Source organism: Chlorocebus sabaeus, chromosome 19 (assembly GCF_047675955.1).
Source record: "Chlorocebus sabaeus isolate Y175 chromosome 19, mChlSab1.0.hap1, whole genome shotgun sequence".
NCBI lineage: Eukaryota > Metazoa > Chordata > Mammalia > Primates > Cercopithecidae > Chlorocebus > Chlorocebus sabaeus.
In genome coordinates, this window is record NC_132922.1 from 11238346 (window position 1) to 11263168 (window position 24823).

Below are 24823 nucleotides of genomic sequence, written 5' to 3' on the forward strand. Positions count from 1 at the left end.
CCTGTACAGTGTCCCCACATCCCCACACCTCCCACAGTCACCTCGGTCCATGATTGACAGACTGAGAGGCACTCACTAGAGGTGTCTGGGATCGGCTCCCAGCCCTGCGCTTCTCAAGGGCAGGGATCCCCTCTTCTGCCGCATCCTGAGACCTGAGCACAGGCCCAACAAAGGGGAGTGAGAAAATGGATGAAAATTCTCTCCTGTTTCTGACTCCCTGGGGCCTGGCACTTAGTTGGTGCACGCCATGCTTATCTGAAATGAATGCATATTCATGTCCAAACACATACGCGTAGGTACGTGTGTGTGTACACTTGTCCCCCACCACTACGGAAGCACAGGTTCTATAGGCATCCCATTTTTCAGACAACTAAGCCCAGCTCCTCCAAGAGTCAGAGCTTGATTTGTGTGTCAATAATCCTCTCTCGGAGGAGTGTCCCGCCCCCTGCTTTCATACACAGGCGGCCGAATGGGAGCTCAGCCTTCCTGGATGACTCAGCCACCAAGGGGAATGAATGTGCTGTGAGCGGAGAGCCAAGTTCTATGCCTGCTCTTCAGGTTTTCTGTCTTCTTTTTCCTCCTGGGCATCACTTCTGCTTGTGTCTTAACTTCCCTTTCCCTTCCTACCTGACCTCTCTTTTTCTGCTGCTTCTACCCCATTGGTCCTGATTCCCAGTGACCCAGAAGGTTAAAACTGTGTCTTAGTAAGAGTCCCTGGAGCTGCATGGATGGCAGGGGCTGAACTCACATGGTGAAATTCTCCTCCAGGAAGCAGCGGTTGCGCAGCAGGCCGGCCCAGAGCTGCACGCCTATGATGCCAAAGATGAAGAAGACAAAGAAGCAGAGCAGCAGGACATTCCCCAGCATGGGCAGCGTGTCCAGGAGCAGGTTCACCAGGATCCGCATACCTGGGAGGGGGAAAGGTGGAGGGATGGTCAGACGGAGCAGAGGTCCCAGAGAGGAAAGAGTGAGAGCAAGGTTAGAGAAACAGGGACGGGGAGTGGGATGCATTTTCAGGAGCTCCTTGCTGTTCCCATCCTGTTCAGTGGCTGCCAGATACACCCTCTCCTTTGTATCTGCCCCTCCACCCAAAAAGCCATGGAAATGGCTCAGGGCCCCGCTCCACTTACACTAGATTGTGAATGAACAAGCAAGCACTTATGGAGCACCTTTTATGTACTAAGTGCTCTTCTGTGTACTTGCACAAATGTGATCTTCAGTCTTCATGACAACTCTGTGAGGTTGGTACTATCACTTCTATTTTAGAGAGAAGGCAGCTGGAGACTCAAAGAACTGAAACTGCTTGCCCTAGGTCACACAGCTCAGAAGCAGCAGGGTCTAGATTTAGACCAGGTGTCTTTTCACAACCCCCTTGTCCCAGTGGCCTGGGACTGAGGCTGGTTCACCTTAGTATGCCCAGCACCTGCATAGAGTGGTCATAGTACATGCCCAATGAATGTGTCCTGAACACCCTTTGTCTCTGGGGCAGTCACTGTTCCCCTTGACCATGTCAGGACACAGCAGTACCAGCCAGAATTACCACTCCCACTGCATGAGAGAACCAGGCAGAGCCCCCAGAGTCACCTTCAGAAGAGCCAAGGGCCTGCTAATAGGCTCTACAGAGAAGGCCCACACAGGAGTCCATGGCTCCAAAGAAGGTGAAGAGTTGGTGGAGCACCTTTGAGTACACAGCCTCCCCCTAAGATCCTGTAGAGTCCATACTGCCCACCTCTCTAGCTTCATACCTCTCTCAATTTACAGCCTATGCCTTGCAGTGCCAAATTATTTGAAGTTCCCTAAACATACCATAAGATTTCACACCTCCGTGCTTTTATCCTTGCTGTTACCTCTTCCCAGAACACCCTTGCTCCTCTCTTCTGCCTGGCAAATCCCTATTCAGCCACCACAGCCCTGTGAATGCTGTTTCTGCGAAGGCTTCCAGACTCTTACATCATCACAGGTAGAGTTCATCCTTCTCTCTTCTGCTCTGGGCAATCTCAGCACCTCTGACCTAGCCTAGGCTGCCATGTACAGTTGTGCATGTTGTATACTGCACAACCTAGGAGGTTCCATCCATCTTCTATATCTCGTCTTCTAGCCCTAATGTATAGTTGTCTGTCTACTTTCCTGTCTCTTCCACCAGGTTGTAAGGTTCTGGGGGCAGGACCCTTGTCTAAGTCACCTCAGTATTCCCAGAACCCAGCAGGTCCTGGCCCAGAAGACAGACTCACCTAACATTTGTTCAATGACTACTCATGAACAAATTATGTAATAAGTCATGGGGAGGGAGTAGAAGATTGGAGAGAGGAAGATGGAAGAATGGTGACAAGTAGAACAGTGGCCCTGTCCAGATGGTTATGTATGCCAGGGGTGAGCCTGAGGTGGTTATTAATGAGGATAATTATTTGGAATTTGCATCACAAACTCTGTGTGCAGTGATTTCCAATCAATAATGAATGCTCACCCCATCTTCCCTCTCCACAAAACTAGGTCAGCTTCCTCTCAGGAAGGGCAGCGGGGCTCGCCTGCAGGCGGCTTCATCCCACCGGGGCAGGCCAGGGTGAGGGCTCCGTCCTCCACCACCCTACACCCCCAAGCAGGGGAGCGAGGCGTGTGCAGCAGAGGGAAGGGAGAAAATAGAATGGGTGCCCAATACATGGATGGGTCATCCATCCAAATGGATCCCCTGACTCAAGCAGGCCAACTACAGGCCTTTTTAGTGCCCCACCATTCATTCGTTCGTTCGTTCGTTCATTCATGAAACACATAGTAAATGCCAGCTTCATGCCAGGCATGGCGTTGGGCACATGGGGAATCCAAAGACAAACAAGACCCAATTTTTTACCCTCCCCACCCCCATCCCCCCCGCCACCAGAGCTCACAGCCTGGCAGCAAGAGGACAGGGAATCAAGTGTTGAGCCAAAGGACCATGACTGGGGAGTGGGGCCGCTCCGGGCACATTTGCTGAGCTGGACTCCAGGATGTGAAGCCTTGGCCAGCAGAGGGACTGGCATGGGCAAAGGCACCATTCCTGAGGGCGGTTGCGGGGGGGTCCGAGGAGCGTGGGGCTCTGTGCTGGGTGTCTGGGCAAGGAGGTCTGCTGGCATATTTCTAAGCAGGCAGAGCCCTTGATCAGCTCTAAGCTTCAAAAAAGAATGGGCGAGCCCCGAGGCCAGGACAGGGGCAGGAGGCAAGCACAGAGGGCTGGTAGCAGCTGGAGAAGAGGCTGGATGAGAAGGGCCTGGAGAAGGCAGCTCCGCACAGTCCCAGCCTGGCTGCTTCACTCCCACTCCTGCTGTTCCCTCCGGTCGGCCTTTGTTGCTCAATTAATTACATCTCCCTTGTTCTCTGGGATATTGAAATTCCAAAAGGCTCCTGCAAACCTATCCGGCTGGCTTCCCTGAATGGCAGCCCCGTCCTTCCTCCCCTCCCGCCTCACTCTGCCCAGCTGGGCCCCAGTGCACTTCACAGCCCTCCCTGGGGCCCAGGGAGTCCCAGGACCACAGAGCCCCAGCATAATTAGCTAATTAAGGACTTAGAACGACTTTATCCCTTCCTCACCAGTGAAGAGGGGCCACAGGATTAGGGAGCCAGGGAGGACCTCAAGAGACCAAGGCTAATCTTCCTTTTATGCCAACGGTCAAGTAATTAGCCAAGACAGGTTGGCCAGTTACACTGTACCCTCAGTGCCTCTGGAGGCTGGCACAGGAGGTGGAGGCAGGGAGAGAAAAGAGAAAAGCAGACAGAGGAGAAAGTGAAACTAGGAGTGACAGAAACAAAGACGACAGACAGAAAGAGCAGAGAGTCTGCCTGCAAGTCACCATCTGCCTCAAACCATCCTTTCTACTTCATCTCCTGCCACACCTTCCCCCGGCCAAACCCTCCTCCTCCAGGCAGTCCTCCCTGATTCTCACCCCCAGTTAGTCATGAAACCACCCTGTCTCTTGTTGCCCCAAGGCTCTCACTCACTCTCAGGATCAGGACGGGCTTACCTGGTTCTGTGTTGTTTTTTTTTTTTTTTTTTTTTTTTTGAGACGGAGTCTCGCTTTGTTGCTCAGGCTAGTGTACAGTGGTGCGATCTTGGCTCATGGCAAGCTCTGCCTCCCGGGTTCATGCCATTCTCCCGCCTCAGCCTCTGAGTAGCTGGGACTACAGGCGCGCACCACCACGCCCGGCTAATTTTTTGTATTTTTAGTAGAGACGGGGTTTCACCGTATTAGCCAGGATGGTCTCGATCTCCTGACCTCGTGATCCGCCCGTCTCGGCCTCCCAAAGTGCTGGGATTACAGGCGTGAGCCACTGCGCCTGGCCTGGTTCTGCGTTCTTAGTGCACCTTTTCAAGCCTTCGGCCTGGAGCAAGAGCCAGATGGGCCATGATGGGAACAGGCTACAGGCAGCCCCACAGGTGTGATTGAGGGCCCTGGGTCCCCAGCTAAAAAGGGGAAGAGGACCCTGGAGTCCTCAGGACACCTGATGCAGCCCCCAGCCTAGTGAGCGCCCAGAGCACAGGCCCAGGACAGGACATCTGGGTCCCAGTCCCAGCAGGGTGGCCTTGAGGCAAAGCTTGCCTTCTCTGGGCCCCAGTGGCCTCATCTACAGAGTGGACAGTGGCTCCTGTCCAGCCAGCCCTTCAGGAATACCATGGGGCCAGGACACTGCTGATGGAAGATTCCCTGAAGTCAGAAGCCTCCAACAGCCCATGCGCCCCACGGGAAAGTGCAAATCCTCACCCCCACCTCCTGGCCCCTGCTCACAGACTCCTCCCGAGTCCGGCCCCACCTCCTTCCATCCTCCCTACCACACCTGAAGGTACCAGCCAGACTGGCAGCTCCCAGCATCCCCACTCCCCACCCTGGCACACACTCTGCCCCCGCCCACAACGTCTCCTCCACCCTGCCATAGGATCCCGGGACCGCTGTGCTGCATCCAGCCAGACAGACCCACTTCCAGTCCTGGAAAGCCCACTTTCGGGGCTGCCTCCGTGCCCTTGCACATGCTTGGAGGGCCATCTCTCGCCTCCTTTTTGGGGATCTCAGCTGAGCAGTCACCCCATATGGTGCCCCTGCCATGAGCTGCCGCTGCCCACCCGCCCTCCATCGTAGCCTGTGCCAGTTACTGGCTCTGCCTCCTCCTCCCCGCTGGAAATCAGGCAGGCTCTGCACCCAAGGCCAAGGCGGCTGCTCTGTGTTCTCCCATCCAGACCAGGACCTGGCACAAAGCAGCCTGCTGAAGGCTGACAGCTTGAATGAGTAAAGGTGTGATGGGCGAGTGAATGGAGCCACTCAGCAAGAACTGAATGAGGGCTGGCTACGTGCCAGGCACTGTGCTAGGCTCATGGGGATACATGAGTTTAAAAAAACACACAAAACAAAGTTCCCTGTCCTCATGAGGCTCACATCCCAGGTAGGGGAGGGAAAAACAGGCAATAAACCACATGGGTGACACATAAGGACACGTCCTCATTCGTTGGATGAAAAGTGCTATGAAAACAAAAAGAAGGGGGAAAAGGTTGGGGGTCTGGCCTGGAGTCAGGTGAACATTAAATAGGGGGCCAGGAAAAGCAGGACGACGCTGAGCAGAGACGGGGAGGGGGTGGCAGAGTCAGCTGAGGGGTTGTCGCTGTCTGGGGGACAGCCCTCAAGTCGGAGGCAGCCTGGACAAAGGCCTGGAGGCGGGAGGCAGTCAAGCACAGCCACAGCCACAGCCACAGCAAGGAGACCATGTGGCTGCAGGGAAGCCGAGCAGGGATGAGGCTGGGGAGGAGACAGGGCCAGGGGCCTGGAAGACTTGAGCTTCTCCAGAGGTATCACAGGAGCCACCATAAGGGAATGAGCAGAAGGGAGACGTGATCTGGGGAAGGGGTAAGAGGATTGCCAGGCTGCTGGGCAGAGAATGGATCGCAGGGGACCAGGGCAGAGGCGGGAGAGCATCAATGGCACAGTCTGCAGGATCTCGTGCAGACGCCCCTGTGGACAGCGCCCCAAATGGCACACACATCTCTGAAAGGGGGCTGGGCCTGTGGGCTCCACAGCTGTGTGATCACTGCCTCCCAGGGGCCTCGCCTGGGACAGAAATGGGAGTGCTGAGGGTGGGGCCCAGGAGAGCTGTGGTTCCCTGCCCTGTGCCCTCACTGTTAGGATGGCCCAGGCCAGACACTGGGACCTCCCCACAACCCTCACAGCCTGATGATCGGGCCTTCCGTCCCCCTGCTCCTCTCCGTCCCGCCTGGCCCTGCCTGGCCGTCGTACACTCGTCATTGTGATAAACCGGAAGGTGGGGGGGCTGAGCCCAGACAATGATGGCAGTGGAATGGGGAACGTGGTGGGTTCTGGAGGTATTTTGGGGGCCAAGCCAAGGGATGGGATGTGGATGTAGGAGGAAGAGGGCAGTTGGGGACTCCAAGGTGTGGGGCCTGGAGCCACAGAGCAGCCCTCAGCAGGGGTGGGGCTCCATCTAGAGATGCGGAGCTTGGGGTGGCCGGAGTACATCCCCATGGAGTCGCTTTGCTAGCTCTTGGGGTCTAGAGTTCAGGGGAGAGGGGTCTGGCCCAGGAGCATCACGTGGAGCACCAGGGTGAGGACAGTCTCCAGACAGCACTGAAAACTGGGGGCTTGGTGGCGGCAGATGGCAGCGGGCCGGTGGATGGAACTGCTCACCCTTTTTGAGAGCCCCTAGACTAGAGCCTCTGCTTGAGAGAACCTGGGCAGCAGCTAGGCAGAGGTAGCCCCTTGGTGGCAGTGGGGACACCTGAGAGGAGGTGGCAGGAAGAACAGGAAGCGCTTCCTGATAGGCATCACCCCTGGAGGTTTGGGGTGTTCTTGGCAGCGGGGAGCTGTCAGCCCAGATCGGTTCAGCCACTCTGCCAGACCAGCTCCAGTAGAAATCGCCAGACGCGTGCCAGCCTCTGCCAGGGCACAGCCCGTGGCCCCGAAGAGTGGAGTCGGGGTGAGGGGAGCCGAGGCTGTGGCCTGGCCACTGGGGGCCCCTCTCCCTGGACTGGCTGGGTCAGTAAAGGGGCTGAGTGGCTGGGAGAGGCCATCTCTGCTCCTGCCATTGCCAGCGCGAACTAATCAGGGGCACAGTGGGTACCGGGAGGCCTGGCCAGGCAGCAGACGGCCAGGTTGCCGGGGTCACAGCTGCCGGCCCAAGGCCCAGCCAGGGAGGGGCCTGTGGGCTAGTGGAGGGCCTTGGTGCCCACCGCTGAGAAAGGAAACCAACCTCAGCCAACCAGCAGCACACTTCCCCCATCCCAGGAGAGGCCTCGGGTCCCTCCCAGAGCTGGTAGTGCTCACACCCTCGGGGGCTGGCCCGGCTGTCTCACTGCAGGTCCCCCCACCCACTGTGCCCCAAACCACTCCTAGGCATCCTTCAAATGTCCCGCCACCCCTTCCTCTGAGAAGCCTCCTCCTAGTCCAGGTAGGCACCCTTTCCCATCGGTCCCTGCCCCCATCAGAGCAGGGATCGCACTGGCCTGCAGCTGTCAGCCTTTGGGGAAGGGGCTGTGCCTGATCTTGGCCCCACACCTGGCCAGGGTCTCTCCCAGAAAACCCCAGGTGGATTTTACTTTGGATGAATGATGGAAGCAATCCACGAGTCAGTGAAACCACAGTGGCCAGTACTTTGGTCCAGTGTCCTGTCCAGGACACTCCCTCCCTCCGGATTTGTAGAACAGAACCAGAACTCGACCTGAGATGGGGGGAGAGGGAGAGGCTGCCTTGGCCCTGCCCCACCCCCAAGCACTTCTCCCTGCACAGTCCAGGCTGCTCTTTCCTGTTGCCAAATCCAGCGCTCACCAGATGCTCTGGCCAGATGTTCTCCCACCCACCCAGCCCCATCTCTCCTGGGAAAGGAGCAGCCCTGGGGAAATTGGCCCCCCTCATTTCTCCCCGTTTCTCTCCCTCCTTCCCTCTCTTCCTTCCCCATGGGGGCTGCCAGGCCTTTCTCCCTCGGGACAAAGTGGGAGCCCCTTGTAGGTGTCTAGAACAGACAGCCCTGAAGTCCAAGGTGCGACCTGGTGGGGACTGATAGCCCAGTAGCCTTCCTTCTGCTCTCCCCAAGCCCCGAGTAAACACGCACTCCAAGTGAAAATGCCGACACTTCCACGCCAACTATTTCAAGGTGCATCTCTCAGACCTGCCCAACAAATGCCCCCCAAGGCCCTTCCAAGAAGGAATATTGAGGACTTCCTCACCCCTCCTCAGCACGGTTGGCCTGACCATGACCCTGGTTGGGCAGGCACCTGGGCAGGAAAGGGCTGGGCCTGGGGCTCGAGGGCAGGGGCCCGCTGTGCACTAACCACAGTGCCATCCTGCCTCCTGCCCTGCCTCGTGGCTTCAGCCTGAAAGGGGCTCAGCACCACGAGACCTGTGTACCCCGACAGTGAAAGGCATGCAGAGGTCTGGAGCAGACCAGGCTGAGCGGGGAGATGGGAGGAGAGAGGGCCTCGAGGCATCACTGCAGCCCATGGGACCTCTCTCCTTTGACCCCAGAGGTGGGCAGGGGTGTTTCCTGATGTCCCGCAGACAGTGGGGACGGGGGTGGGTGTCTGGTGCCTACACGCTAACAGAACAGAAAAGAGGTACTGAAACACAGTGAAAAGCTGTAGGGTCAGGTTCAAACCCTAGCTCTGTCCCCAGCCAGCTGTGTGGTCTCGAGCAGACTAGTCAACCCCTCTGCCTGCTTCCCCATCTAGAAAGTGGGTGTCACAATGCCACTGACTTCCTAGGGCTGTAGTGAAGATGAAATGACACTGCCCACGTAAAGCACTGTGATGGGCTTGTTGCAAGCACTTGATAAACTTTAGCCACTTATCGGGCGGATCTGGAGGTCCAGAGATTGAGACCATCCTGGCCAATATAGTGAAACCCCGTCTCTACCGAAAGTACAAAAATTAGCTGGGTGTGGTGGTGAGAGCCTGTAATCCCAGCTACTCAGGAGGCTGAGGCAGGAGAATCACTTGAACCCAGGAGGCGGAGGTTGCAGTGAACCTAGATCACACCACTGTACTCCAGCCTGCTGACAGAGCAAGACTTTGTCTCAAAAAAAAAAAAACTTTAGCCACTTATGATTATAATTAACTCCCTAGAAGATGTGAACAACCCTCTCCTTTTCCTGCCACGCAGTCCCCTGCCCACCCACAGGATGCCCAGCCCAGGATGACACCTCCATTCCACCTTTGCACATGCCAATCTGTCTGCCAGGCACACCCTCCCCAACCCTCAGCTGATGAGTGTCTTCCAAAACCAGCCCCTGAGAAGACGTCCCTGCCACCCTACGTCCACCCTCACTGCTCCCAGCACCTTATCTAGCAGCAGCACCTGCGGATTGCGTAGGCACACGAGGCTGTGCACGCAGCTCTCTACACCCACAGTGGCATTTCAGCCTTCCAAACCAGATGGACATCGGTATTATTAACTTCTCTTGAGAGCTGGGGAAATAGAGGCACAGAGAGGCACGTGGCTTACTCAGGGTCCCACAGCCAGTGGGTGGAGGCCCTAGGACCAGAACCTGGCCTGACAGCACAGAGCAAACCTCCAGCTGGTGGTGCAGCTGAGGGGACAGCAGCCTTCCCCACAGCACTGTCAGGGACTGTGAGCTCGGGCTCAGGGCTGCCCCTGAGCTCCCCAGGGTCTGCCTCGCCCCTGCTCCACAGCCTGGGTCGGGGAAGTATCACCTCCTGCTCCACAGCCTGGGTCGGGGAAGTATCACCTCCTGCTCCACAGCCTGGGTCGGGGAAGTATCACCTCCGCTGGCCAGGCCTTGGCAGTGACTGCCCTGGAGAAAACTCACTTACTGGAGAAAACAGCACTTTTCATATGCAAATGGCTCAGGCAGTGTGCTTAGGGAAGCAAGGCAGTGCCTTGAGAGATGTATAGGCTGAGGGGGCTGGGGTGGGGGACACATTTAGAGATGATTCAGCCCCATCTTGCCAAGGCCCAGAGAGAGGCGGTGACTTAGGAAAGGTCACAAGCAAGGAACCAGAACCCAGCCTCCCAACTCATAATTTGGCACTTCTTTCCTCCCTCCCCAACCACCTCTCTGCTGTCTTCCTCTCTTTATCCATCAGAGGCTGAGTGGCCTGAACAAGGACCTGCAGGGGTGGAGTGGAGAGACACGTATTTTATACGATTCTGTAAGCAGCACCATGATGTCCATGTCCCCCGCTCATCCTGGACAAAGTTGAGAGCCACACTTCTGACCCAGTTTCTCCTCCTGCTTTGTTTGTACAAGTAGGGAAACTGAGGCCCAGAGATGCCAAGGGACTTCTCAGGTCACACAGCAGGCAATATGGCAGAGCTAAGACCAGAACTTTTATTCCTTGACCCACACTTGCATCTTCCTGGCTGTTTGTGCTGGAGCTTTGCAGACTTCGCTGTATTTTTAAAACACAGGCAACCAGCCCCCTCCTCACGGCTTTGTAATTAATAACCCATCACTCAACTATGCCCATCACCAGCCCTCTAGCTTGCCCTCTAGTGACGAGACTGAAAGCTACGGGCTACTGTTGAAAAGACTGTGTCCCAGCGGCATGGCGGCTCATGCTTGTAATCCCAGCACTTCAGGAGGCCGAGACGGGTAGATCACAAGGTCAGGAGCTGGAGACCAGCCTGGCCAACACAGTGAAACCCTGTCTCTACTAAAAATACGAAAATAGCTGGGCGTGGTGGTAGGCACCTGTAATCCTGGCTACTCAGGAGACTGAGGCAGGAGAATCTCTTGAACCGGGAGGCAGAGGTTGCAGTGAGCCAAGATCGCGCCACTGCACTCCAACCTGGGTGACAGAGCTAGATGCCATCTCAAAAAAAAAAGAGAAGTATGTATCCCAGGGCAGAAGCAGCTCAAACCATAAGTAGGAGGAATGTCTGCAGGAAAACTATATTCAAAAAAAAAGAAAATAAAAAAACAGGCGACCTATGAAATCTCTCTAAGAAGCACTTCTAAGAGCCCGATCCACCCCTTCCCCACCTCAAGTCACTCATTCCCTGGTGGCTCTGGGCAGAGGAGCCAGCACCTAAGGACAAAGCTGTGTGTCCTGTGAAATGAGGGTTGAACCAATGGACTTTCAGCCCCACGTGCTCCAACAGCCTGGGGCTCCTGTAGAATCAATCGCCTGTGAGGATGGCAGGGCCCTTCCAGGGGAGCACCAGGTGCTGGAGGGCCAGCGCTCCCAGTAACTCCCCAGTGCTGGTTCTGAGAGACTTTTCAGGCCGTGGCTGAGAGGCGGAATCAGGCTCAGTGGCCGGAAGCAGACACTCCCCCAACTCGGCGCTCCTTGCTGCCCAGCGGTGGCCACTAGCAGGAGGAGACCCTGAGGAAAGGCTCGGAGCCCACTCGGGGCTCCTTTTGTAATTGGAGCGCACGGGGATGTTGGGCACAGGGTCGATCCCTGCCTTACCCAGAGGCCGGGGCAGGCTGTGCTAGGGACCGGGAGTGTCCTCCCGGGGAGCAGCTTAATGAACTCCCCACACAGCGGGAGAGGAACCAGGAGGCGCAAAGAGGACCTAGAGGGAGAGGCACAGGCGCCCACACACACGTGCAAGGCACACACACGCTCTTCACACACATGCACCCTCACAGGCACACACATGCTCTCTACACACACGGACACACACACACACTTCACACACATACACCCTCACAGGCACGCGCACACACACACACACACACACACTTCAGATATACACCCTCATAGGCACACACATGCTCTCTACACACACAGGCACACACACGCTCTTCATACACACACCCGCACAGACACACACTTCACACACACACGCACTCTCACAAACACACCCTCGCAGGCACACACACCTTCACACACACCCTCACAGGCACACACACCTTCACACACACCCTCGCAGGCACACACACGTTCTTCACACATGCTTTCACAGACACACACACATGCTGTCTACACACGCAGGCACACACACACTCTTCACACACACCCTCACAAATACACAGGCACACACACTTTTTACACACAAAAACACATCCTCACAGACACAATCTAACAGGCACACACAGGCACCCACACACATTCACAGATATACACAGACACACACACCCTTCACACACACAGACACGCACAGACACACCCTCGCAGGCACACATGCTCTTCACATGCACACACACACATGCTCACAGGTATACACCTCCACAGGCACACACACTCTTCACACACACACTCTCTCGCATACCCTTTCACAGGCACACAGCACACACAATGACACACATGTGCACAGGCATGCACACATCCTGACAGGCATACCCCTTTATGGACACACACAAGCTCAGAGACACATACGCACTCTTGACATACACACCCTTTCATAGACATACACACCCTCACAGGCACACACACACTTCACACACACACCCTCACAGGCACACACACACTCTTGACACATACACACCCTCTCATAGACATACACACCCTCACAGGCACACACGCACTTCACACACACACCCTCACAAGCACACACACTTGACACATACACACCCTTTCATAGGCATACACACCCTCACAGGCACACACACACACCTCACACACACACCCTCACAGGCACACACACACCCTCACAGGCACACACACACACCTCACACACACACCCTCACAGGCACACACACCTCACACACACACCCTCACAGGCACACACACCTCACACACACACCCTCACAGGCACACACACCTCACACACACACCCTCACAGGCACACACACACACCTCACACACACCCTCACAGGCACACACACACTGCACACACACACCCTCACAGGCACACACACACTGCACACACACACCCTCACAGGCACACACACACCCTCACAGGCACACACACACTTCACACACAGACCCTCACAGGCACACACACACCCTCACAGGCACACACACACCCTCACAGGCACACACACACTGCACACACACACCCTCACAGGCACACACACACCCTCACAGGCACACACACACTTCACACACACACCCTCACAGGCACACACATTCACACACACACCCTCACAGGCACACGCACACATTTCACACATACCTCACAGGCACACACACATTTCACACACACACCCTCACAGGCACACACACACACATTCACACACAACCTCACAGGCACACACACATTTCACACACACACCCTCATAGGCACATACACACCCTCACAGACAATGGATGCACACATGCTCAAAGGCACACACACTCTTGACTCATACCCTTTCACAGACATACACAGCCTCACAAGCACACACATTCACGGAAACACACACCCCCACGGGCACACACAGGCTCATAGACACTTGCATGTTCACAGGCACACATACTTTCATAACACACACACCCTCACAGTCACATACCACTCACAGGCATATCCCCTCACAGCACACATACACACACACAGGCACACACACACTAACAGGCACACACACCCTCACAGGCACACACACATCACAGCACACACACCCTCACAGGCACACACACCCTCACTGGCACACACACAAGCACACACACACGCTCAGGCATGAACATATAGGCATACACACACACCCTCACAGGCAGACACACAGCACACACCCTCACAGCACACACTCTCATAAATACACACTCTCACATGTGCCCATTCACGTGTGCAGGCCTTCACATTTGCTCACATGTGCACACATATCCTCAGATGCACACACTGTCAGACACAAACACACTCTCCCATGTACTTACATGTGCCCACACACCTCAAAGGCACATACCTGTGCACACCCTGCCTTGCACACACACTTGTGCACACGCATGTCCTCACACATGTTCTCTGGTGGACACACCCTCACACCCACACACACCCTCACACAGATGTAGAGAAGCCCACCTGGTGAGAGCGAGGCCTCTGTCCCGTGTCCCATCCCATGCCCCTGAGCCCGCCTCCAGCCTCAGCAGTCCCAGCACAGTGTGCTGTCCCCTGCTGGGCAGACCCTAGACCTGACAGGAAGTTCAGATCAAGATCACACACAAACATCCCTCGTGTGCGACCCCCTGCAACATGCACACACCTCTGGAATGTGACTGTGCCTGTGGGCTCCGGGACCTGGAGTGTGACCGTGGCCCCAAGGCAGCTGCCTGCTGAGGGCATCCCCTGCCCTCCCCAGGACAGAAACAGGCAGCACTGTGTGTGGGACCCAGGAGCGACATGGCCCCCTGTGCTGCCCCCTGAAAGCCAAGGTCCCTCCCGCCCACCCAGCTGCCCACACCAGACACTCAAGGAGGACCTGGACTGGGCCCAGCAATACCTCTCCCATCCATTTGCTGCTCTGCCTCCTGCCTGCCCCTGCCCAGTACCGGCCATTCGCTCACACCTGTTCCAGGAGCAGTCCCTTGTCCAGCTCACCCCCACTGCCCCCCTCGCACTCTGGCCAGGGGTGTTTCTAAAGCAACCACTTGCTAACCTCCTCCCACGCTCCCACCGCCTTCAGGCACATGGTCCGTCCCAGGCCCTGTCCTCTCCAGCCTCAGGCCCCACCCCTTTGTCCACCCAGCCCGCAACCCGCAGCTCCCGCAGCTCCCTCCCCAAGCCCTTTGCACCCCCTGACCTCCCCCCAACTGCCACCCAGCCCTCCCCCTCCACCCACTCAATCCCCATCCTCCCCTGGGTCTCAGCTCAAACGTCCCCTTCTCCCAGAGGCGTCCCGACGCCCAGCCCCATTCTCCCTGCCTCCTCATGCCTGGCACAGGAGCATGTACAGCTCTGTGGTCCTGGCACAGCACACAGCTCAGTACACCTGCTGACTGTGTCCATTTCACACGTCTCTTTGGAGCGCCTTCTGTTTGCCAGGCAGAGTTCTGGGTGCTGAGTGCACGGAGGCCACCTTTTGGCTCATTTCCCAGTAAAGGCAGGCAGGGCACGTGGGAGAAAATCACACACTGTTGGGGAAGGTATGCTGGTTTGGTTTGGTCCTTCCTGAACTGCTGTTTGGTCACACTGAATTGCTGTGTGACCCTGGACTGGCCACGACCCTCTCTGGGCCTCAGTTTCCTCATTTGTTAAATGTGGGAAAGATGGTTTTGAACTCGGTGATCTTCAAGAAGCCCTCTGGGATTGGAGGGGATGAGAAAGACAGAGAGAAGCTGGCCCTAAAATGGCCTCTCTGCATGTCACCTCCCCGCCCCCAAGGGAGTCTCCCCAGGGCAGTGGGAAGGGGCCAGACTGGTAGAGCTGAACTGCCCCTCCCACTACCGCACAGCTTTGGTTCCCACTACTCACTTGCCCTACCTCGCCTCCCAACCCTTCCCAAGGACCCTCACAGTAGCACTCAGGACCCTGAGAGTTTCCTATCATATTGTGACCTTGAGACCCCAGCCCCCGGGGCCCCCTCTGTGCCCTACCCAATCCAAGCCAGTCCCTCTCAGAACAAAGCAGGATTGGGCCACCCTCCAGGCTCGGACAGCTCTGCCACCCTCCTGGTCACCTTGCTCCACAGATACCCTGAAGCATGTGGCCTCTCCTGCCCCGCCAGGCATGCCCAGACTGACCGATGCATTCTGCAAGCCCAGGGTCAGGCCAGCCCCACAGGGCGCTCAGGATGGATGGACCACAGAGGTTGGCTGGGTGGGGTGGTTGACGGAGCCCCAAGGCCCCAGGGCTAGGAATTAGGGGAATGGGGATAGCACTGTCTGTGGACGAGGAGCAGGTGCCAGGAGACCTGTACTGTTTGGCAGATGGGGAAACAGAAGCTCAGGCAGGGAAGAGAAGCAAGGGGTCAGACAGAGCCAGGAAATAAGCTGGGCTGAGGACAGACAGAACTCTGTTCAGATTCCAGCCCTGCGGCTGAATTGCTGTTTGACTTTATGTGAGCCACCTTTTACTTCTCTGAGCCTCCCACAGGTTGTTGAGCCATCAGATGTCAAGTTCCTGGACCACAGGAAGTGGGTAGATGCCTATAAAAGCCCCATGCAGCCAGGCGCAGTGGCTCACGCCTGTAATCCCAGCACTTTGGGAAGCTGATGTGGGTGGATCACCTGAGGTTAGGAGTTCGAGACCAGCCTGACCAATATGGTGAAACCCCATTTCTATTAAAAATACAAAAATTAGCTAGGCTTGGTGGCATGTGCCTGTAGTCCCAGCTACTCGGGAGGGTGAGACAGGAGGAGAATTGCTTGAACCCGGGAGGCAGAGGTTGCAGTGAGCCGAGATCATGCCACTGGACTCCAGCCTGGGCGAGAGAGCTAGACTCTGTCTCAAAAAAAAAAAAAAAAAAAAAAAAAAAAAATCCAAGCCCAGGAAGGCAGGTAGGGCCCTCATCCTCTCCTTCTCCAATCTCCACCCCATCCCTAAAAGAGAGCAGTGAGGAGTCAGAAGACCTAACTGGCTCCAGCCTTTGCTACTCACTGGCAGTACATCCCTGGGCAGGTAACCTCTTGTCTCCAAGTCTTAGTTTTTTAATCTGTAAGATGGGAATAGCTCACCTCCCTCAGGGTGCCTGTAAGGCTCAAAACAGGTCATGGACAGGAAAACTCTGTAAGGCTGGGCAGATGTCAGGGCTTATGGTTGCAAGATAACCTCTCTTAATACTAGGTGGGTGGGTAAATGGATGGATGGACAGGTGGATGGGTGGATGAATGGATGGACAGGTGGATGTCTGGCTGACAGTACAGAGGGATGAATGGACAAATGGAAAGATGGCTAGAAGGATGAGCAGATGGATGGATGGATGGATGGATGGATGGATGGATGGATGGACAGGTGGATGGGTGGACAGGTAGATGGATGGACAGGTGGGTGAATGGATGGATGAGTTGATGGATGGATGAGTGGGTGGATGGGTGGGTGAGTGGGTGGATGGGTGGGTGAGTGGGTGGATGGATGGACAGGTGGATGGATGGACAGGTGGGTGGGTGGACAGGTAGATGGATGGACAGGTGGATGGGTGGACAGGTAGATGGATGGACAGGTGGATGGGTGGACAGGTAGATGGATGGACAGGTGGGTGAATGGATGGATGAGTTGATGGATGGGTGGGTGGGTGGGTGGATGGATGGATGGGTAGATGGATGGATGGGTGGATGGATGGATGGGTGGATAGATGGACAGGTGGATGGGTGGAGAGGTGGGTGGGTGGATGGATGAGTGGATGGATGAGTGGATGGATGGGTGGGTGGGTGGGTGGGTGGGTGGATGGATGGATGGATGGATGGATATGTGGATGGGTAGACAGATAGATGGATGGACAGATGGGTGGGTAGACGGATGGGTGGGTGGGTGGGTGGGTGGATGGATGGATGGATGGATGGATGGATGGATGGATATGTGGATGGGTAGACAGACAGATGGATGGACAGATGGGTGGGTAGACGGATGGGTGGGTGGGTGGATGGATGGATGGATGGACAGGTGGATAGGTGGACGAGTGGATGGATGAACAGGTGACCAGGCATATGGGTGAGTAGGTACATGGATCTGTGGTGGGTGAGTGACAGAGCTCAAGTTCTAAGTCAGTCAGCACAAGTGAGGGAGTCAGGTTTCATTGCCCCAGTGAAATGCTCTATGATGTCCTCCTTCAAACTAAGCAGCTTCTTTTCTTATGGGTGCTCGCCTTGACATCCTATGAAGACCACTCCCCCATAAACCCTTTGTTCCTGAAAAGCCAGACTCCCCAGCATGCTCTCCAGGCTCTCCTGGGACTCAGAGACATCGGGGCCACCTGCCAGTATCTTCAGGCCCATAAGCTCTATGGGAGCAGGGCACATCTGTCCAGACACCACAGGATCCCTGCGCCCACCCAGGCCCTGGTCAGTCTTCTCCTAGTGAATGAAGCAGGGTGGGGGATGGGCACTGGCTAGGCACGCCAGGGATGGGTTGGCCAGGGATGGATCAGCCAGGAAGGTGTGGACAGGGCGGGGCTGACTCACTGGGCACGCGGTTGATGGCTTTGAGGGGCCTCAGGACGCGTACAGTGCGGATGGCCGACAGGTTGATGTTCTGAAGGTCCAGGGAGTACTCGACCATCCTGCAGAGAAAGGGGAAAGAGTGAGGGATGGTGCTGGAGGCCAGCTGGGGTCAGGGCTGCCCGGACAGGGCAAGTAAAGACAGCGGTTGGATCTCCAGCTACATCCGGCCAATATGTGGCCTGGGATTGCTTCTGTGGCCCTTGTCTCCTCCTCTGTAAATGGCGCTGGTGACAGATGTGGGCAGGGGCTCAGGGCGTGAAGGGAACACAGACATTGGGCCCCAGCTGTGTGCCCAGCACTGTGCCAGGTGGCTCCTGCCCTTCAGGCCCATCCTCCTGGCCCGTGGCCCGTGTCAGCCCCAGCTTCCAGAGCAGCCTCTGAAAGCGGGAGGAGCATCTCCTGCACCAAACAGCTCCACACCCCGCAGTCCTTCCATGCTCAACCAGCCCTGCAGCTCTTTGGAGGCAGTTTGCCTCCTCCAGGAAGTCTTCCCAGATCTCCCGCAAGAGGCAGATCTCTGAGGTCCCTTCATGGTGGAAGCACAGCAAACCTCAGTTGCGGGGCACTGGGAGATGGGTCCGGCCTGCATTCCCAGGATCACCCCCCTGCCCCATCACCAGATCCTTCCCCCAGCACCTCCCACCCCAGGACTTCAGCGCTGCTGCCAGCTCCACCTGTCACCACCCATGTCACCACTGTCAGTAGGAAATGAAGGCTTTTCCTACATGCTGCACAAACCTGTCCGACTGTTGTGAAGCCGCCACCCGCTCCCGCTGCTTGAAGAGTCATTGAGTGAAAGCTCTTCCCTGAAATGCCACCATCATCCATCCCCCACCCGCTGGAGCGCAGGCTCAGGCTCCTGCATGCACGCGCACACACACACACCTCCACACCTGTGTGCACACACGCACGGTCACGCACCTGCATGAGTCACATACACGCACACAACCACACACCCAGTCACACACACAACCACACACCCCCCCCACAGTCACACACCTGCACACACGCACACACACGGTCACACACTTCCACACAGTTACACACACGCAGCCACATACCTGCACGGTCACACACCTGCACACAGAGTCACACACATGCAACCACACACCCGCACAGTCACACACCTGCACAGTCATACATATGCACACAACCACACACCCACACATGCACACAATCACACACCCGGGTACACACAGTCACACACCTCCAGTCACACACGCACACAACCACACACCCACCCACACACACCTTCACAGTCACACACGCATACAACCACACACCCACCCAGTCACACATGCACACTACACACCCACACACATACACCTCCACACACAGTCACACACATGCACACAACCACATACCCACACACACACAGTCACGCACACAGCCACACACCCGCAGTCACGCACCTCCACAGTCACACACATGCACACAACCACACACTTGCACACACATACACACACTTGCACACACAGTCACACACTTGCACACAACCACACACCCACACACACACACACACATCCGCACACAACTGCACACCTGCAGACACACACACACTCCCTTCTTGGACATCCTCATACGTGCACCCTCCTACACAAGCCCAAACGCAGATGAGGGGGAGTGACCCAAAAAAGTGACAGAGACCTAGAGCTGGAGACAGAGACCTTGGGGACCTGAGGGGGAGGGAGGAAGGAGAGACGGGGAGCTGGCAGAGAGCAGGGAGAGAGGAGGGGGGCAGGGGAAGGAGCAGGAGGAGGGAACAGAGGGTTGGGGGAGGGGCGGGGAGAGGAGGGGGTGCGGGGGGAGGGGGCAGCAGCCAGGCAGAGAGGGTGAGGACTGACGGTGACCTGGAAGGGGCAGCGAGGGAGCGGGACTGCATGAGGATTCTGCGCGTGGGTGAGCCCAACTGTCATTTTCACATTTTGTAGAAAGAGCTCTCCAGGCAGCCGGGAGACACGTGTGACGGAGGGGCTGCGGGGGTGGCACACACAGGCACATAAACAGGTGCTGGCACCCGCGGGGCCCAGGACTGCCGAGTCCCATCGCAGGCAGCCAGGACCAGCTCCAGCCAGCCCTCCTCACCATGCCCCACCCCCACACAGACGCGGCCCCTCTTCCTCCTGCCTTGGTTTTCCAGATCCTGTGGGGGGCGGGGTGGAGGGAAGTCAGTCCCTAGGGAGAGCTGGGAACGCCCTCAGGCTCAGTTCATGCTTTCCTGGATGAGCTGCAGGTGGGGGCTCCCAGCCCACACCAGACTGAACCCACCCATGTGCTGCCTTCCCAGGGCCCAGAGGGCACACCTGCCCAGCTCTGGCAGGCACTCATCGAGGACTTGTTCCCATCCCCATGAAGCCTCGCCATGAAAATAAACAGATGCCTGCAAGATGGATGGGTAGACAGAAAAGCAAGGCTGTTTGAGGCCCTACTGGGTGCCGGGCACTGTTCTCTTTACCTGTGGGAACCCATTTCAATCTCCACTCATTTGAGCGCGGGCCCATTACTCTCTCCTGCCACAGCCTCTCTCCATTCCACCGCCGACCAGGGCAAGCCACATCCATGACTGGCTCATTGAGAGAGCCCTTGGAACGACCCCCTGCTGGTCCCTAACTCCCCTCCCCCACACGGCCACCCGGCTCCACCTTCCCCGCCCAGTCTAGGACTGTTGGCTCTCAGTTAAGTGAGGGCACCAACCATGGCCCCTGCCCCAGGATAGGCTGGGGGGCAAGAATGCCCCCGTGCACAGTTCAGCCCCTTGATGACAAAGAGTGTTTTTTTTCTTTTTTTTTTTTTTTTTTTTGAGACGGAGTTTCACTCTTGTTGCCCAGGCTGGAGTGCAGTGGCACTATCTCGGCTCACCACAACCTCCGCCTCCCGGTTTCAAGCGATTCTCCTGCCTCAGCCTCCTGAGTAGCTGGGATTACAGGCATGCACCTCCATGCCCAGCTAATTATGTATTTTTAGTAGAGATGGAGTTTCTCCATGTTGGTCAGGCTGGTCTCGAACTCCCAATCCCAGGCGATCCACCCGCTTTGGCCTCCCAAAGTGCTGGGATTACAGGCGTGAGCCACCGTGCCCAGCCGACAAAGAGTGTTTTCTTGCATTTTGTGTTTCTCTACAACAAGGGGTGGCAGGAAGAGACTGACCCTGGGGTCTTCAATGAGATATGAGTTGTGACTGGATGTCACAGGGGGGCCCACGATGACCCAGTTAGTAACTTTAGGGTCTGAACACCTCCCAGACCCCAGCTTTGCCACAGGAGGCTGATCAGACACATGTGCTCTTGGCTACAGATGGGCAACCTCCCTGCCATCCGCCCCAGTCTTGGAGGGGAACGGAAGCAGCCGCTGCCTGGCAGTGCATCTGAAGCTCCCAGACACTCTGAGCTGGTCCAAATAGGGCAGACCCGGAGCAACACACTGGCCCAGCCCCTTTCCCTCACCCTGTACCTGACCCTGTGGGTCTTCAGCACAGGAACACACCTTCAGTCTACGTCTGCGGCAAACATTCCCCAAATTCCCCCTGAGAACCCACCAGGTACAGCCCTCACACCCCGGTGAAAAGTTCCCCCAAGAAAACGTTCCTGTAGAATCTGCTGTCAAGATCTTAGCTCTGAGCTTCCTGGCAACCAAGTCAAAAAAGGAAATATGATGTTACTGAGTTCTTAGCAGCATGAAAGATCTTGACACTGTAGATCCTTCCAGGGAATCCATTTCCTTAAACATTTCTACTGGGTCCTAACTCTTACTTTTCTACTTCATGAACCATTTGAGGGTATTCTGCGGTGGTTGCATCTCCTGTCTGGGGGAATAAGACAGTGTATAAATGCATTCAGTGAAGAAGAATCATAGGCACACAGTGAAGAATTGAGTAGTTATCATTCTTCTCTGAGCAGAAGAGGTTAGAAAGGAGGACACCAGACAAGGATGGGGAGAGAGGAGGGAAGAGGGAAGGGCACTTATTTGGGAGGGAGGAACTGTGGGTTTAAGTCTCTGTCCTGGGAACCTCGCTGTCTTGACAATGACTCCATGCACCAATCAGCCCAACCTGGGACAGCTTGCTGATAGTTCCACCCTCCCTGTCTTAGCCTGGATCACTGGCCCTCTGTCCCGACAGTGGCAGAAGCCTCCCAGTTGCCCTCCTGCCCCCTGCTTCCTCCGCTACATCCCTTCCTCAGTCAGCAGAAATCTCCTAAACTCAGATCTAGCTGTGTCACTCCCACTTAAAACCCTCAGTGACTCCCCATTGCCTTCAGAACAAAGAGACCTTCAAGGCCCTCGGTAATCTGGCCTCAGTCCATCTCCCCCGAGTCTCTGCTCATCCTAGGTGCCGAGTCAGGCATAAGCACCGTGTCTCAATTTTTGCTGAGGCCACCTGGGATGGTAGAAGCTATCTCCCTCCCCTTCTCCTCTTTCTACCCCAGTGACAGCCAAGACAGCTGGGACTTCCTGCCCACATTCCAAAAAGAGAAGGTAAGGAAGGGCCGCCCTGTGGGCTGACTCTCCTCAGGCCCCAAATAAGACATCGCTTACGGGGGTGAGAAATTAATTCCTAATTACACAGTTACTTTATCATGCAACTTCAGTGCTAAGTCTAAAAAAGAAATCAACAAAACCTCCCCACTACCTCCTGCCAGCTCCTAAGCGCTTAATTAGGTAAGTAATGTTGCTTTAAAGAGAGCACTTCCATCCTGAAGTCTCCCCAGGAGGAGGTGGCTGTCTTCTGGGGAGAGGGGCTCCGGTGTGGCCAGGCTGGTGGAGGGACCGTGCCAAGGAGGGTAGGGAGGGTGGACATCATTTCTTCCCAGCACCTTCTACTCCGACCTTATTCCTTGAAGAGCCTCCCTCTCCCGCTCCTGGCTCCTAGCAGAGGTCCAGACACCCAGGCCTGGTCCACCAGAGGATCCCATGCCCCCGGCTGGGCCACCATGGTTGGTTCAGGATAGGCATGTGATCCCTGGTGGACCACGAAGGCAGCCCAGCCCATGAGCGGGGACTGCAGGGAAGAGGTCCTCTCCCTGGCTGAGCCACAGCCTGCAAACGCGGAGGCCACCGTGGCTCCGTGGTGGCCTGAGAATTCTGCCAACATAAAGGAAGAGTGAAGCAAGAGCTGGAGAGAGGCAGGCTCCTGACCGCATGCTTGGAGGACCTCCCTCCAGCTAAGCCCAGATCCCTGACCTACCCTCTGCTCTCCCCGGTTACTTGAACCAGTGTCTTCCTTTTGGGTTCTAGGTCCTGCTTGTACTGTGTTTCTGTCAACTGGAACTCAGGGTCCTGGTTGGTTTAGAAAGGTTATCTGAGCACTCACTACCTGCCACGAGCTTCATGCCACTTCCGTCAAGTACTCCTCTCTCAGTTGGATTACGGCACCCACTGCAGATGAGGAAACTGAGACAGAAGGGGCCCATCTCAGGCCAGGCATGGTGACTCATGCCTGTAATCCCAGTACTTTGCAAGACCGAGGCAGGTGGATCGCCTGAAGTCAGGAGTTCAAGACCAGCCTGGCTAACACAGCAAAACCCCATCTCTACTAAAAATATTTTAAAAAATTAGCCGGGCATGGTAGCGCATGCCTGTAATCCCAGCTACTCAAGAGGCTAAGGCAGGAGAATCGCTTGAACTCAGGAGGCAGAGATTGCAGTGAACTGAGATTGCGCCACTGCACTCCAGCCTGGGCTATAAGAACAAAACTCCGTCTCAAAAAAGAAGGGATCCATGTCCCACAGTCAGGTACCAAGGGTCCCAGGAGCTCTGTGTGACCTGCCCCCTCTCCCACTGCATCAGTCACCAGCAAGGCCAGAGCAGGCCACTGTCTCTGGCTCAGGAGCATGACCCTCTCCTGACCAGATGGGTGGAAGGCACAATGCCCACCACAGCACTAGGACCAGGGCCAGCATCCTCCAAGGCAGTGCCACCCGATGGTCAGAGTACAGAGCTGGGTTCCAATGCCAGCTTGCTGCTTGTGCACCATGTGACTTTGGGCAAGTCACTGACCTGAAACGTGTTCATATACAGATCTAGTGCTCAAGGAACAGCCAAGAAATGTGAGCTATTATTGTATCGCAGCCTCAACTGTTACCTCAGTTCACACGCGCCCACGAATCACATGAGGCCCTCTCCAGACCCCACCCACAGGCAGAGATGAGCTCTTCTGCCTGGTGTCCCACTGATCCTCTACGAGGGCACCTCTGGGCACCTGTCCCTGTTCCTCAGAGCAGGGGCTGGCTCAGAGCCCCTGCTGGGTCCCCAGTGCCCAGCCCAGGTTCTGACTTAGAGGCGGATTCCCTGTACGAGCTTGTCAAACAAATAATTTGAGGGACAAGATCAGAAAAAAAGAAAAAGAAAAAGAAAAAAGAAAAAAAAAAAAGCTTGGAGCTGACAAGAAGCCACAAGAAATGACTGAGGTTTAACATCTTTCCAGGAAATACCCCGCCCAGGGGATGATTTCTGTGTGCGGCTGATAAAAATAGGGTGTTTCCTCAATCTTCACAAGGGGCCCACGGGGGCTTTCTTAAAATGTGATTTAAGATGTAGCTAATGGAAGGGAAGCTGAGATGCTGGAAATCACAGATCATCTGTCAGGAGGCAGCTCTGTGATGACTCAGGCTTGTGTTGGTTGATAACTAGACCACCAGCCATTGCCAATATCCGGGGACCCAGCACACAGTAGGTGTTCTGTGGAGAGAAGGAGGGAAGTGGGGAGAGGAGGAGGAAGGAAATAATGGAGAGGATTTGGGGGTAATAACATTAACCCTTGACTGTGGCCAGCACCTCATGATTTATGGGTCCTTTCACCCATTGCTATGGTCTGAATATTTATATCCACCTAAAATTCATACATTGAAATTCTATTCCGCAAGGTGATGGTATTAGGGCCTTTGGGAAG

General features: G+C 55.9%; 1 protein-coding gene across 1 annotated transcript in view; it reads right to left on the bottom strand.

Moving 5' to 3' along the window:
• The window catches only part of LOC140709084 (voltage-dependent T-type calcium channel subunit alpha-1I-like), a 57487-nt gene that overhangs the window by 18178 nt on the left and 14486 nt on the right, over positions 1–24823 (bottom strand). Inside the window, exons 3-4 of the mRNA XM_073006705.1 lie at positions 17900–17997; positions 749–908 (exon numbers count right to left, since the gene is read on the bottom strand). Coding sequence (XP_072862806.1) covers positions 749–908; positions 17900–17997 — 258 coding nt within the window. The remainder of the gene's footprint in view (positions 1–748; positions 909–17899; positions 17998–24823) is intronic.